At 52.4% G+C, this 16,133-nt stretch overlaps 1 protein-coding gene across 5 annotated transcripts in view; it reads right to left on the bottom strand.

Moving 5' to 3' along the window:
• The window catches only part of LHPP (phospholysine phosphohistidine inorganic pyrophosphate phosphatase), a 127,896-nt gene that overhangs the window by 96,543 nt on the left and 15,220 nt on the right, over positions 1 to 16,133 (bottom strand). For all 5 annotated transcript variants that reach the window (XR_011564324.1, XM_070781054.1, XM_070781057.1 and 2 more), the window contains exons 2-5: positions 14,376 to 14,563; positions 12,676 to 12,829; positions 3,726 to 3,789; positions 2,773 to 2,865 (exon numbers count right to left, since the gene is read on the bottom strand). Coding sequence is in view for 4 of the 5 variants with exons in the window: in XM_070781054.1 (XP_070637155.1) it covers positions 2,773 to 2,865; positions 3,726 to 3,789; positions 12,676 to 12,829; positions 14,376 to 14,563 (499 nt within the window). In the remaining variant the exon portion in view is untranslated. The remainder of the gene's footprint in view (positions 1 to 2,772; positions 2,866 to 3,725; positions 3,790 to 12,675; positions 12,830 to 14,375; positions 14,564 to 16,133) is intronic.

The following is a 16,133-nucleotide window of genomic DNA, read 5'->3' as shown; positions in this document are numbered from 1 at the left end:
TCCAAACAGTCCATTCTAAAGGAGATCAGTCCTGGGTGTTTTTTGGGAAGCATGATGCTGAAGCTGAAACTCCAATACTTTGGCCACCTCATGCAAAGAGTTGACTCACTGGAAAAGACTCTGATGCTGGGAGGGTTTGGGGGCAGGAGGAAAAGGGGACGACAGAGGATGAGATGGCTGGATGGCATCACTGACTCGATGGACGTGAGTTTGAGTGAACTCTGGGAGTTGGTGATGGACAGGGAGGCCTGGGGTGCTGCAATTCATGGGTCTCAAAGAGTCGGATAGGACTGAACGACTGAACTGAACTGGGGTTGCAAAGAGTCGGATACAACTTAGCGACTAAACAGCAAGTCTGGACACTGCATGTAGTATATAAATATTAAATATATACATTGTGGCCTTTCGTGACTGGCCTTTTTCACTTACCATAATGTTTTCAAGGTTCATCCATGCAGCAGTATTTTTCATTATTTCATTCTTTTTACTGCTGATATATTCCACTGGGACAACAGACCACATTTCCTTCACCCAGTCATTTGTTGATGAACACATGCATTATTTCCACATTTGGCCACTGTGAACAGCGCTGCTATGAACATTCACGTGTAAGTTTTTCTTTGAACATTGGTTTTCAATTCTTTTGGATATATACCTAGGAGTGGAATTGCTGGGGTCATACAATAATTCCACATTCAGCTTACCATGGAACTGCTTTCCATAATGGCTGTTTTTCAGAATGGGTTCTCCACTTTACATCTGTACCAGTATTCCTATATTAGGGTTCCAATTTCTCCACATCCTCCCAGTTCAGTTCAGTCACTCAGTTGTGACCAACTCTTTGTGACCCCATGGACTGCAGCACACCAGGCTTCCCTGTCCATCACCAACTCCCGGAGCTTACTCAAACTCATGTCCATTGAGTCGGTGATGCCATCCAACCATGCCATCCTCTGTCGTCCCCTTCTCCTCCCGCCTTCAACCTTTCCTAGCATCAGGGTCTTTTCCAATGAGTCAGTTCTTTGCATCAGGTGGCCAAAGTATTGGAGTTTCAGCTTCAGCATCAGTCCTTCCAATGAACATTCAGGACTGATTTCCTTTAGGATTGACTTGACTTGACATCCTCCCAACGCTTGTTATTTTCCTTTTAAAACTATTATGGTGGTCCAAGCGGGTGTGAGGCGGGATCTCACTGTGGTTTTGATTTGCATTTCCTGAATGAGAGATGATGCTGAACACCTTTTTGTGCTTTTTCATTACTGGTAAATGTCTTAATGCACTGCAATCAGGTCAAAAACAACCATCTCTTTTTGAAAGGCATACTACAATCTGAAAGGCTGTAACATTAAGTATGGGATTTGCTTTATAATACAGCAGCAAAAAAAAAAAAAAAAAGTAAATTTCCAAAAAGAACAAAAAGGGATAGAAGAAGGGAATATGATATAATCTTTTAAATGTTGCATCTGCGTGATAGACAGATGAGGAGAATCACTGTGTCTTTCTGCTTTTGTGCATGTTTGAAATTTGCCACAAGAAAACGAATTTTAACATTTGTCACGATGAACTGAAGTCGTGTAAACCAGGTTATTTATTCCTGTCACCTTCAAAACTTGTGTTTTGAACGAGTGAAATAAATTCCTGCTCTACCAGCCTCACAGGGTACTGCCCGTGAAGGACCCCCGAGACCTGCGCTTTCTGACTTCCAGGCGCGGTTTGGGTGCGGGGTTTCCAGACTTCACGGCTGTGTGCTCTTTTTCTAAGCATTGTGAGAGACCAGCGCTCTAGACTGGAGCACGTGTGGGAAATTCCGGTCCAACAGGGAGGAGGCAGCAAGGGGACCCTGGGGGCACCAGCCTTGCCTTAGGATGCTGACACGGTCCCGTGGTGCCCTGTCCAAAACAGACAGCAGGAGCCCCTGGCCACCTGCAGACGCATACCCGCTGTTTCTTCAACGATGCTGTCAGGACCCCACCGGCCGGAGGGGACCGGCTCACTCTACCTGGGAAGCGGGGCGGGAGGACACTAAAATCATAACTGCTTTTTTTTTTTTCCTTCGGAGATGTATGTGTCAAAAGCAGTCATAATGTGGGACTTCGCTGGTGGTCCAGGGGTTAAGACTCTGCACTCCCAACGCAGGTAGCATGGGTTCGATTCCTGGTCGGAGGACTAAGATCCCGCACGCTGACTGGTGTGGTCAGAAAAACAAGCTGTAATGTAAGGGTGGCCAGGTGCATGATTTTATTCCTGCATATTCTTTTCATCTTGCTGGACATTGTCTTTCCAATGAAGTAGTTTCAGTACACTGACCAGACTTGTCAATTCCAATTCTTCCAAAGAGGCAGCAAAAATCTTAGGAAAAGCTACAAGCATTTCTCTTTCTCACTCTTGTTTAGTCGCGAAGTCCTGTCCGACTCTTTGCGACCCTGTGGACTGTAGCCCACCAGGCTCCTCTGTCCTTGGGATTTCCCAGGCAAGAATCCTGGAATGGGTTGCCATTTCCTTCTCCAGGGGATCCTCCCAACTCAGGGACTGAACCCTTACACTGATACTGATTTGATAGGTTGAGAATGTTCAGTGGGCCTCCTTGGCTGTCTTGCCCCATCTTCCCAGTCAGATCAGCTCTCATGCCTGGGGATGGAGGAGGGAGCGGGATAGCAGCTTGGCTGCCTGAGCCCCCAGATTCATCTCACGCACCCAGGCTGCCCCCAGGGAGCACTCTGGCCTCCCCCGACAGCTGCCTCCACATACACACTTCGTGGGGAGCCGGCTTACCTCGTGGGCTTCCACCCCCATCTCTTGCAGGGCAGACTTGAAAAACTCGGGGGAAGGCTTTCCCACCACCTCGGCTTCGATACCACAGGCATACTGTGGGAGAGAGAAGGACACGGCGTGGGCTGGGGACCAAGGGATGGTAGGGGGGAACCCTGGCCTGGTGAAATCCTCCCCTGGGGAATCAAACAGAAAAGGCCCCATTGTGCACCCAGGGGCCTCCAAGGGTCAAGACACGCGGCCCAGAGGCACGCCTTGTGGGTGAGCGCCACAGCCAGGCTGCCCAGGGTGCTGGGGGCACCCCTACCAGGCCCCTGCCACCTGCCCGAGGGCCAGACGACCTCCGGGGCATTAGGGGCTCTCCTCTGCATTCCCGCTTCTCCTCCCTTCCCTTCTCCCTCCCCCAGCTCTGTCTCAGGCCCTCCTCCAGCAGATAAAAGGCCCAGGGCCCCAGCCCTCCCACCTGAGTGCAGGTAGGCAGGTGCCAAGGTGGCAGTGACCCGGGGCTGACCTGGGCAGGGAGCCCAGCTGAGCCTGGCCCTGGAAACTGGAGGAGGGGACTGGGAAGGAGTCCAGCTAGCACACACGGAGTCTGAGGTGCTGCAGAAAAGCAGGGCAAAGGACGAGGCGGGTGCACAGGGATCTTAAGGAGTCAAGAACCCGGAGGAGAGGCGCAGAGCACGCCGGAAGGGCCAGCGGGGCAGAGGCCGGGAGTGCGGGGTCAGGGTCCTGGGAGGCGGACGGGGAGGGAGCAACAGGGAGCAGGGGGACGACCAGCGCAGCTGAGGGGCCAAGCTCCAGAGGAGGTGGAGGGCCAGGCTTGAAGCCGCGAACACGGCGTCCAACTTGGAAAACAAAGGCACTTGGGACTCCGAGCGCCCCGTCTTCTCCGGAAGACCAGGACATCCCAGAAGGCCCTGAGACTGGAATAAGGTCAGGGGGACCCAGGCAGGTACCTCAAGCGCCTTCATGTAGGGACCGACGTCCAGCATCAGGCCAGAGGTCTCCTTGTAGTAGCGTCTAGAAAAGAGCCAAGGGGAACAGGGTGAGCTGAGCCCAGGGACCTGGGAAGTGCCAAGGGAAAAACCGCCCTGTCCTGGTTCTGGGCTGGCCCAAGAGGGCTGTCACGGACCAGGGTGAGGGCAGACGCCACGCTGAGAGTGACGGACGGGGGTCAGCACGACAGAGCCCAGCAGTGGCCAGCACTCCGGGGCGGGGCGGGGGGAGGAAGAGGAGGGGAGAGATGGGGGGCCGGCAGCTCTCAGTCAGAATGGCCCCCTGCTGCCAGCCGTGTGGGCACCCCACCACAGTGATGAACGAGGGACCCCGGGGGCAGCTGGGTCCAGTTGCTAACACAGAGAAACACAAGTGACCTATGTTCTGGGAAAGGGCAGCCGGTCCACAGAGCATGTGGCGAACCCCTAATTGCTCATAATTAACCCCTAACTGCTGCCTGGAGAAGAAAACTCCATTAGTCCCACAGCATCTCCTAGCAGCCGGAGGGTCAGGAGAGGCGCCAGGCCTCACGGGCGCCAGATGCTTCCGTGAGACGACAACTGTTTCTTCCCCGTCTCGCTGGAGGCTGAGACGGCTTGGCTCCCGGCAGCGCCTCCCAAGACGGTCTCACGTCTTCCCTCCTGTGAGCACCGTGCCCAGGCCACACGCAGTCCCCTCGGGGCACACGGTGACCAAGCCCAGCTCTCTCGAAGCACAGCTATTTGACTACAAAGTGGGGAGAAGGTGGTTTGCTCTGTGCGGCTCTGAAGAGATTGAGACCCATCACACCAGTTACCCTTCCCCCTTCCCACGACCGTCGAATCTGGGAGACATGAGACAATATGCGCGTGACCCAAATGCCCTTGGACAGATGAATGGAGAAAGGCGTGACACACACACACGGTGGGGTATTACTTAGCCATAAAGAAAGAAAGTCATTTGCAGCAGCATGCACGGACCTAGAGATCATCACACCAAGTAAAGGAAGTCAGACAGAGAGACAAACGCCATACGGTATCACTTACACGTGGAATCTAAAAGAATGACAAAAGTAAGCAGCATGTGTGGAAAAGTAAAGAGAAGACTAGTGAAGCCTGCTGACTTCAGGGTTCAAACCCTCTTCTGACTTGCTTTTAACTGTGGGACTCTGGGTTGCGTACGCCCTCTGGGCCTCAGTTTCCCATTCTGTAAAATGGGTCAAAAGAAGGTCCAATGCCTACCCTCGTGGGCTGCTGTGAGGCTTGAGCAAAACAATGCAGACAAAGTTCCTAATGTGATGCCTGGGGTGAAGAAACCACTCCAAAAATGTAGCTACCCAGACTGAGATGGGCAATAAGATATGAGCCAGGGAAGAAAGAATGAACGCAGGTCTTTCCAGTTTGTGGGGCCGGACCCTGTCCTGTGTCTACTGGAAATGGTGGGACCGAGCTCCCGGAAGCTGCTTCTAGCAGCTTCCTTCCTCTAGCTCTGAAGCATCCAGGGACTCTGCCTGCCCTTCTGGGCCCCACCTGAGGCCTCCAAGGCTGCAAGAGCCTGGCCGCCCGCAGCGATCACCCGGCCCCTCAGGTGGGAGAAGCGCGCACCCTTTCTGCATCCTCACTGCCTGCCCCGGAAGCTTCTGTCCGGACGCAGGCTGGGCTGCAGCCAAACTCTCGGCCTTGGCAAGGGCTGGTCCCCTGCCACTGACTCGGGCCAGGCAGATCAGAGCCAAACTGCTAAAGCCGCGAGGGCCTCTTCCATCACGAACGGACCCAGTCTCCAAGTCAACCCGGGCCTCTCGGTCAGCGTCCAAGGCTCTGCACACTAGGGGTTGTGCCGGGAGGACGTGGCCCGGCTGGGAAGCCGCACACATGCAGGAAGGTGCCTGGGAGCCAGGAGAGAGCCACCGCTGCTTATGGAGCTGGGGACGCCAACGATCCCCTTTTTAAGGAAAGTGAAAGTGTCAGTCGTTCAGTCGTGTCTGACTCTTCACGATCCCATGGACTGTAGCCTGCCAGGCTCCTTTGTCCATGGAATTCTCCAGGCAAAAATACTGGAGTGGGTTGCCATTCCCTTCTTCAGGGGATCTTCCCAACCCAGGGACCGAACCCAGGTCTCCTGCATCTGCAGGCAGATTCTTTACTGTCTGAGCCACCAAGGGAGCCCCCCTTTTAAAAGCGTGACCCCAAAACATAGGCTTAGAGGTTCCTAACTGTCTTGGTCTTAAGTCTGGACTCCAGACATCTATCCTGCATTTAAACAGCCTCAAAACAGCGTTTGCTTTTATTTTTCCCCAGTTCCACAATAAACTATTTGGGTATGATGATTCCCTCAGTCGGGTCCAGGGTTTGAAGGACTGGCCAAGTAAAGCCAAATGTGGCCAAGAGGCAGAGGAGGGGCCAAGCTCCAGAGAAACATCAAGCAACCCCAGACACCGGGTGCTGGGGCCTGGGCTCTCTCGGGGGCCCGCTGGCATCCGCTAATTCAGTCCCCCAAAAGTAGGACGAAGCTGTCCCACACCCCTTTGCAGGGGACACTCTCAGACCCAGGCTGCTCCCCAGGGACTCCCTGTCTGGTGAGGAAGCGGACAGGTCCACAGACAAATATGAAAGAACAGGACCTGGGTGACGGCAAGCGGAACCCGGTGCTCTGCGCACTCTGCGTGGGGAGGGCCAGGCATGCTGGGGAGGGGGCAGCAGGGAGGCGTCCCAGAGGAGGAGGCATCAAAGCTGAGGCCTGAAGGTCAAGGGGGACGAGTGGAGGGGTCTAGATCCGGGTGCTCTCAGACTTGGTACCTTCCTGAGGACCCTGAGTGCCAGATGCCACTCCAGGCGCACGGGAGTCCATCAGATGCCCAGAGGCACCCCCTTGTCCACCCCTCTTGTTCCCTACACTCCAGGAAATGCCCAGCCAGGGTGAGAGGGAAGGGAGCTGGGGGGTGGGGAGGCTAAGGGCGGGACACGTTGAAGACAGCGGGGGCACCGAGGACAGAACCGAGGAAAGAATGCAGCCAGCACAGGAGAAGACGACCCAGGCGCCAAGGAAAAAATTATGAAACAAGGCCGCTCTGTTGCAGCACACACGGCTCTGTCTGGAGCTGAGGATTCTAGGAGCCTCTGGCCCAGGACAGGCTCAGCTCTGAGCCGGCTGCAGGAGGTGGGAGGCGCACTGTGGAAGGGCCTCCCAAGGACACCCACGCCGCATCGCTTCTGCCCGAAGCACCCTCCCCGAGTCTTCCTTCCAGAGTGACAGGTACTGTACCTTCTTCAGTTTAAATTTAGTCCCAGTGGGAAGAAGAATCGGAACATGCGGCCGAAAAGATCCAATCAAAACCCTCTCTTTGCCACACTGATTTTTAGAACCTAAAGAAAAAAACTGACTTGCATAAATCTAGAAACCTTAATATTTCTTTTTATACTAAATGTGGACTTGCTTTCAAAGGGCCGAGAACTTGTCTTTATTTCTTATTCATCCAGGAAAACAAAAAGGCGACTTGAGAAGGCCATCTGTTGGCCCAAAACATTTTTAGGGATACAGTAAATACTAGTACCCAAGTTAATTTTTCTTATTCCCCAAACACAAGAGATTTGATATATTTATCTTCTGTTACTAGCATAATAAAAGCCACAGCAGGTCAGGCTTGAACCTGAGTACTCCAGCCACAAAGGAGAAACTGTGGATTCCAGAAAGACAGGAAAAAGCCGGAGAGCAGCAGTCAGACAGATTTTACGCTTTATTCCTCTGCCCTCCCTTCCGAGTATTCAGCACAGCCTCCCTTCAAAATGACCACCTGACCTTGCCCACAAGAGCCATTAACCTTCCATAGTCTGTCGCGTAAACAGCTTAATTTTCTGACGGAGGCATGACAGAAGAAATTACAAAGGCAATTCCCACTCTCGGTCCAAACAGATGCCAAATGTAAATCACTCCGTTTTCAGGACGAGGACATTCTGCCCCAGTGAATCCACCACCCTGCCTCCTTGGGGGCACCTCGCGGCCCCACTCAGGTGAAGGATGGCCCCTCACCCCGGTGACCCTCACCTGGGTGTGACAGCTTCCTGCGTCCTTGGGCTGTCCCAAGGGGCGACGACCTAAGCCCAGAAGCTGCCGGCTCCTTTCTCCGACTTCTGAGCACCCAACCCACAGCCCACGTCAGAACCCCATCAGCTAGTGACCTCCTCACTAGCTGCTTACTTGGAAAACACATCTTTGCCTACTACTGAATTTATTAAGAAGTACAAAACTACAAAACTAAAAGAAACTGATTCCATATATTTTTTTTTCTTTTTCAACCACATACCTATTTTAACTACTATCCCTGCTCTGGAAAAATAATTTTTAATAATTAAAAGATAATTTTGAAGAAAAAAGTTTTAACATAAATGAGTAATAACAAAACTTCTTAATTGTGCTGTTCTTTAGCGAGGAGTTGGTAACTTTAGGGAAGCCTACAGGACCAAGGCAGGAATGTAAAAGAGTCAAGCTGGCCAGCTTCTGTGGTTTGCAGTGACCTAAACCACAGAGATGGGAATACCAGACCACCTGACTTGCCTCTTGAGAAATCTGTATGCAGGTCAGGAAGCAATAGTTAGAACTGGACATGAACAACAGACTGCTTCCAAACAGGAAAAGGAGTACATCAAGGCTGTATATTGTCACCCTGCTTATTTAACTTATATACAGAATACATCATGAGAAATGCTGGGCTGGAAGAAGCACAAGCTGGAATCAAGATTGCCGGGAGAAATATCAATAACCTCAGATATGCAGATGACACCACCCTTATGCAAAGAGGAACTAAAAAAAGCCTCTTGATGAAGGTGAAAGATGAGAGTGAAAAAGTTGGCTTAAAACTCAACATTCAGAAAACGAAGATCATGGCATCTGGTCCCATCACTTCATGGGAAATAGATGGGGAAACAGTGGAAACAGTGTCAGACTTTATTTTTCTGGGCTCCAAAATCACTGCAGATGGTGACTGCAGCCATGAAATTAAAAGACGCTTACTCCTTGGAAGAAAAGTTATGACCAACCTAGATAGCAGAGATATTACTTTGTCAACAAAGGTCTGTCTAGTCAAGGCTATGGTTTTTCCAGTGGTCATGTGAGAGTTGGACTGTGAAGAAAGCTGAGCGCCAAAGAATTGATGCTTTTGAACTGTGGTGTTGGAGAAGACTCTTGAGAGTCCCTTGGACTGCAAGGAGATCCAACCAGTCCATTCTGAAGGAGATCAGCCCTGGGATTTCTTTGGAAGGAATGATACTAAAGCTGAAACTCCAGTACTTTGGCCACCTCATGTGAAGAGTTGACTCATTGGAAAAGAGTCTGATGCTGGGAGGGATTGGGGGCAGGAGGAGAAGGGGACAACAGAGGATGAGATGGCTGGATGGCATCACTGACTTGAAGAACATGAGTCTGAGCGAACTCCAGGAGTTGGTGATGGACAGGGAGCCCTGGCGTGCTGTGATTCATGGGGTCGCAAAGAGTCAGACACAAGTAAGTAACTGAACTGAACTGAACTGAAACCGCAGAAGGTAAGACCAGCAAGGAACTGTGGCAGCTAATTTTATGTCAACTTGGCTGGGCCAGGCTGCCCAGATATTTGGTCTAATGGTATCCTGGATGCTTCTGAGAAGATGTTTCTCGGATGACATTCACATTTAAATCAGTAGACTCAGTAAAGCAGATTGCCCTCCATAATGTGGTGGGCCTCGTCCAATTAGTTGAAGGCCCAACCAAAACAAAGTCTGACCTCTTCAAACAAGAAGGAACCTGGAACCTGCTGGCGGATAACCTTGGCACTCAGACGGCAACTCTTCCCTAAGTCTCCAGCCTGCTGGCCTATGCAGGAAAAACCTAGCCTCCACAATCAATTTCTCTTTATATACCCATCTTCCTCAACCTATGACAGGGTTATGTTCTGATAAACGCATCACAAGCTGAAAATATCATTAAGTCAAAAATGCATTTTTTAAAAAAATACATTTAATAAGCCCAGCCTACTTTAAATGTGCTCAGAACACTGATATTAGCCTATAGTTGGGCAGAATCATCTGACACAAAGTCTATTTTATAATAAAGCACTGAATATCTCATGTAATTTGTTACTGAAAGTGAAACTCAGAATGGTGGTCTGGGTACAGAATGTTCGTACACGTATTAGCTGTTGACCCCCGTGATCATGTGGCTGCCCGGGAGCGGCCAGTGCCCAGCATCTGCCTGCATCACAAGAGAGGACTGCACTGCATGTGGGAAAGGATCAGAATTCAAAATTAGAAGTCGTTTTTCTGAACATGCATAGCTTTCATACCATAACCAAATTGAAAGTTATCATTTGAACCACTGCTAAGTCAAGAACTGTCTGTATATACATCACCACACCCAGTTGGTTCTGTTTCTCTGGAGACCACTGACTAACACAGGATACAATTTTTTGCATGATAAACACACTGGAATATTTGCAGCAAGACAAAGGTCCGTCTAGGCAAAGCTATGTTCTTTCCAGTGGTCATGTATGGATGTGAGTGTTGGACCATAAAGAAGACTGAGTGCCGAAGAATTGATGCTTTCGAACTGTGGTGTTAGAAAAGACTCTTGGGAGTCCCTTGGATTGTAAGGAGATCCAACCAGTCCATCCTAAAGGAGATCAGTCCTGAATATTCATTGGAAGGACTAATGCTGAAGCTGAAGCTCTAATACTTTGGCCACCTGATGCGAAGAACTGACTCATTGGAAAAGACCCTGATGCTGAGAAAGACTGAAGACAGGAGGAGAAGGGGACAACAGAGGACGAGATGGTTAGATGGCATCACCGACTCGATGGACATGAGTTTGAGCAAAACTCTGGGAGATAATGAAGGACAAGGAAGCCTGGTATGCTGCAGTCCGTGGGTTGCAAAGAGCTGGACAGGACTTAGCAACTGAACAACAGCAACAAGAGAAACGTATCTTCTCTTTCTTTACATCTCTTTCACTTGCGTATTTTAAAAGAAGCACAGCCATGAAGAAGTATTTCTCTACTGTACAAGATGTACAATATTTCTCTTGGTACAAGATGAACGTCAGCCGACCTGAAGACTGGAGATGGGCAGGAGGTCGAGGTGGGGTCTCCGCAGCACCAGAGCTGAGGGGCCAGTGGCTCCACCAAGTGGCAGCGCATTCGGGAATGTGGGGCGAGTACCCTCAGATCTTCTGATGTTTCAAGAGAATCCAGAAATCCAGTTATTTTACGTAAAGTCTTCCAATTTTTAAAACGACCTCAAAAAAGCTTAAGATCTTGTGTGGACCCAAAACCTGCTCCAGAACGGAGCCGAAAAGTGACAGAGCTCAGGCTCTGGGAGCGCTCCTGGCCACCCCTGTGCTGACCGATGGGGTGACCGTGGCCTACCTCACCTCCATGTGCCTTTATACACCCATCTGCACAATGGCAATGATGCTGCCCACAGCTCACAGTGTCGGGGTCAGAACTAAACACGGTGAACTACACAGAGGGCTTAGCAATGGCCAGCAGCCAGATAAAAAGGCCCCCTCATGTCTACTGGAATAGCCACCCCTGTTCAGCAGGCAGAGGTAGGAAGTCCCCAGTCACCAGCAGCACCTAAGCTGGGAAAGGCTACTCCAGAGACGGCCACAGAATTCCTGCCCTGCGCGTAACGCTGGGGTCGGGTTCCACAGCACCCTGTGACTCTAAAACCCTAGTACTGCTTCCACGGGGGACAGAAGAAACCTGCATCGCTTTCTGGAAAGCAACTTGGCAACGCACACCAAGAACCTCAAAAAACACACCTCACCCAAAATCCCAGAAAGAGGCTGATCACAGCCTTACTCAGGGAGAAAATCAGAAACAACCTACAACTACAGAGAGCCTGTAAAAAAATTTAACAGGAATAACCTCGCTGCAGAGACGTCTACTTCTCACATGGAAGTGTTAGTCACTGAGTTATGTCTGCCTCTTTGCGACCCGTAGACTGTAGCCCTCCAGGCTCCTCTGTCCACAGGATTCTCCAGGCAAGAGTACTGGAGTGGACTGCCATTCCCTCCTCCAGGGGATCTTCCCAACCCAGGGACTGAACCTGGGGCTCCCGCATTGCAGGCGGATTCTTTACCCCCTGAGCCACAAAGGAAGCCCTATTGTATGCAAAGTGGTTCACAAAATATTCGGCGAACCACTAAAACCTCGAGGCAGAACTAGGTTGAGTTAGATACTGACGCTGTGAACACACCACGCGTAATGATTTCTGCACAGAAAACTGCTGGGAAGGACACACACAAAAATGCTGACTGCTGTTCTCTCCTGAAGTGGGACTGAAAAGGCTCTTTTCCTCTTTCCACTCATCTGTATGCAACAGTTTTTCTTCAATGAAGATGTGTTGTTCTTGGTGATAAAAGAAGTTAAGAGAAATAATCAACACAGTGTTTTGAAAGAGATGGTGAGGCCCAGGCTGCAGACTCGGATAAACATGTTGGTGACAAAATTAGAAGCTGACAGGCTGCTCCGAGACCAGAGATGTGGGGCCCAGACAAGCGCCCACAGGCCCTCAAGCCTATTTTCACTGCTCGGGCGTCCATCTCCTTGGCACAACCCATCAGCGCTGTGCTGTGTCCTGTGACAATGACGGAAACTCGGGACGGCCACCCTGATCTCCAGGGGTCTCCTCTGCAGTGACCTGCCCCTGGCCACTCCCAGCCTTGTGGTCACGGGGAAGCCTAACCAACCAGCTGAAGACCAGGTCTCTGCTCAAAAATTATCAAAAGACAGAGATGACAAAATGATGGGGAAAAAGCAAGAAAAGGAGAGGGAAGGAAGAAGGAGCCGCACTGCGTCCACCCCATGCCCACCCTTCCCAGCTTCTCTGCTGATTCCTTAACTCAGAGAGACCCACGGAGCATCGCCCAGAGTGGCCGGAAACGACTCCCCTCCAGCCGACTTACCCTTTTCCCAGTGAGAAGAGCACAGGGTTTTCCAGCTCCATGAGCACCTGGAAAGCTTTATTCATGTTTTGATAAGAAAAGCCTTCTCCGGCATCTGCAATTACGACACAGTTTGGGTTGGACGTGTCGATCTGATCAAATTCCGAGCGGACTCCTGAAAAGAGGGAGAGAAGGGTTCGATGCCTGGGTCGGGAAGATCCCCTGGAGGAGGGCATAGCAATCCACTCCAGTGTTCTTGCCTGGGAAATCCCACGGACAGAGGAGCCGAGCAGGCTACAGTCCATGGGGTCACAAAGAGTTGGACACAACTGAACGACTTAGGAATAACCACCACCACCAAAGTCTGCAAGTGACTTTGAGATGCATCAGAAAGATAAAGGTGGATAGTTGGATGGAGGGATGGGGAGATGTCTAACGAAGAAAACATGGCAAAATGTCATTGGTAAAGTCAAGGTGAAGGGCAAACAAATATTCCAAATAAAATTCTTTCAGCTTTGCTGTCTATTTGAAAATCCTCATAACAAAAAGTTGAGGAGGGGGATGTGGAATTCATCGACAATAAAACCTGAAAACGATTCAAGGTCTTGAAAAGACAGGGACACATATGCAAAACACAGATGCAAGAGTACAGGTGACGAAGGGTGCCTGGCTTCCCCCACAGCTTCTCGAGCTCCAACATCTGCCTGTTGGACTCACTGATGAACGATGTCTTCAAGGGGAACGCTGAGTTTCCCTCTCATCTCTGGTAGGTCCACCCGGACCCCTCCCTCTGCCCCTGCCCCGGGGACGGGAGGTTTTTCTCTCTTAAATCTGTTACTTTAAGGACCTGTTCTAAAGACACTGGCATTTAAATCTTTCTGTTACTTTAAGGACCTGTTCTAAAGACAGTGGCAAGGATCCCAGATCACAGAGGAAGCATTTCGAGAAAAACAGTTTCCAAAGCCTGGGCATGTCGCCCTCAACTGGCGCCAGAGCTGTGGACTCGGCCTCCAGACCTTCAGGAGCTCTCTCCATTTCTGGGAGTCCCCTACCCTGTCCAGGGGTAGAAAAGCGTGCTTGCCTCTGCCGCAGGTTTGTAAATAACAACGCCAAGCGCAGAGGAAGGAAGCAGGGAGACAACGACAGAAAAGTGTCCTGAATTCTGAAGCATGTACTGTCTCTTCTTTTTAAATATTCAGAAGGTGCCAGGTAATACTGTTCTTTCTTCTTCATTTCAGCAAAACTCCCAGCTGAGGGTCAAAGGGACTCTGTCCTTCCTTCAGACTGATGTTAGCAAGTAAACCTGTGCCATTAGCCAGCGCGTGGGGCTGGTTTTTACAAATACGGTTCCGAAACCTACAGACCTAACTTTGCATCTGTTCTATTTGTCTGTCTGTCTCTCTCTCACACACAGACACAGACCCCAGAGGCTAAAATCTTGCCCCCCTTGACAATTTCCTGCCACCTTGCTCCGTCCTGGATCACAGAAAACAGACTCAGGGTTTTCCTGCCTCCAAGGAGCCATATGGACCCTGCCTCTGACCACCACCCACCACCACCCCGACCCCTGGGCCCAGGATGATGCCAGGATGGATGGGGCCAGGGTCCCAGCATCAAGGCCCACAGGTCTAACAAGGGCCAGGTGCTCCCTCTGTGTCCTCCCCAGCCCCCAGCTGGAAAGGGGGCGCCTTCACCCCCGCAGGGGCCCAAGGGGGGCCTACCATCGTGGACGAGCAGGTGTGGCCGCAGGCCTCGCTGCTTCAGGATCAGGCAGGCAGCAGGGGCTGGGGCGGTCACCTCGCCCTCGGAGACGTCAAAGCCCAGCCGTCGCAGCAGCCCCACCAGGTCCGCCCGCGACTTCTGCGACTCATTGGTGCAAAATCTCACCTTCAGCCGGGACCGTTTCAGCCTGCAGAGGGGAGACAGGCCGGGGAGGGGGCTGTCAGCAGGCAGCCCGGCCGCCCGGGGAGGGGCGTGGATGGGTGCTTCTTCTCCAGGGGAACAGTCCAGAGCAAGCCGGGTCTCCACGGGCTCCTGAACTGGGCCTCGACAGCCTCACCGGACCCTGGGGTTTCTGAGCTGGAGAAGACCCTTCTCATCCTCGCTGAGCTCGGCACACCTGAGACGCCCCGAGTTCCCACGTGACCTCTGCTTCTGCCTGGCTCACGGCCATGCCCTTCCACCTGGGACACACCGCCTCTTCACACGTGCTAATCCGCCCGCCTCCCGGGACCCACTCTACACCTCCCCGCACCTCACCGCACCACGCCGCTCAGCCTGGTGGAGGTCCCCTCTGAGCGTCCCAGCCACCCCTCCGGGCCCTCCCACCACAGTGAGCATCTCCACTGAGCACCTGAGCTGACCCCTGAATATCCACATTTCTCCAAAACGCAAAAGCCGGGGACCACGCCTGAAGTGTGCTGTCTCGCCGCTGTCACTGAAGACAGGTCGGCCAGACGGAGGCATCGGGTGCACGGGCAAGCTAACGGGACAGGAGCCGGGGATGCCCGCGGCGTCAGCAGCTCCGACAGCCTGTCCGGGCTCACGGGAGGCCCTGCAGCCCCACTGTACCCAGGCAGGCTCTGTGAAGGCCAAGTCACAAAAGCCGATGCCCAGAGAGAAGCCAGGGAAATAACACTGAACCCTTCTGCCAACAGCGACTGAGCACCTACTGACTGGCACACGGACACGCCGCAGTGCCCACAGGCGGGCTCTCTGACCCCGGACCCTCAGTCGGTGCGTAAGGTGGGAGACCGCACAGAGGAGGGGCGCTGGGATCAGGACGAGAGGTGACGGGAAGGACCAAAGAGGTGAGGAGACAGGACGGCCAGGCAGCGTGGGCAGGACAGGAGGCCTCCCCGGGGAGGAGACAGCTCTGGAGCTGAGACTGGAAGGGAAGCAAGGAGACAAAGGAACAGGGACCCCCAGAAGGAAGGGGGGCCCTGCAATAGCAAGGGGGCCAGCGGGCCGGCTACCTGGCCTGGTCCGGAGCACACAGGGCCCTCCCTGGATGCACTCCGGGCCATGGCGTGGGAGGGCCATGGAAGTCACCAGGCTGCAAGTCAGTAGGTTCGAGAAACCCTAGGGAAAATGTGAAGGGTCTGTCCAACGTCACCTTCTCCGACCATCTGGGTGACGCTGCCCACTCTGTCTCTAGGCTGCTTTTCTTTCTGACACTAACCCGTATCTCCAATCATCTCATGTCTGCACTTGTTCAGCGTCTCTCTCCCAGACTCGCATGCTCCATGAGGTCAGGAACGAGGTCTGATGGCGGGGCCCACGGCAGGCTCCTGACAAGCGTTTGCTGAGTGACTGAGTGATGGCAAGTCCAGATGACAGCTGATGAGAGGCACCGTGCCTTAGGACCACGCCTGCTACTTCCCCTGAGGGGGCCCCGAGCCTGCACCCCCTTCACTGCACCCCACTCGGTGGTGAAGACACGCACTCTCACGTGACGGTGAGCCTCCAGACCCCCCAGG

The sequence above is a fragment of the Bos indicus genome, chromosome 26 (assembly GCF_029378745.1).
Source record: "Bos indicus isolate NIAB-ARS_2022 breed Sahiwal x Tharparkar chromosome 26, NIAB-ARS_B.indTharparkar_mat_pri_1.0, whole genome shotgun sequence".
NCBI lineage: Eukaryota > Metazoa > Chordata > Mammalia > Artiodactyla > Bovidae > Bos > Bos indicus.
This window is presented reverse-complemented; position numbering and strand designations above follow the sequence as displayed.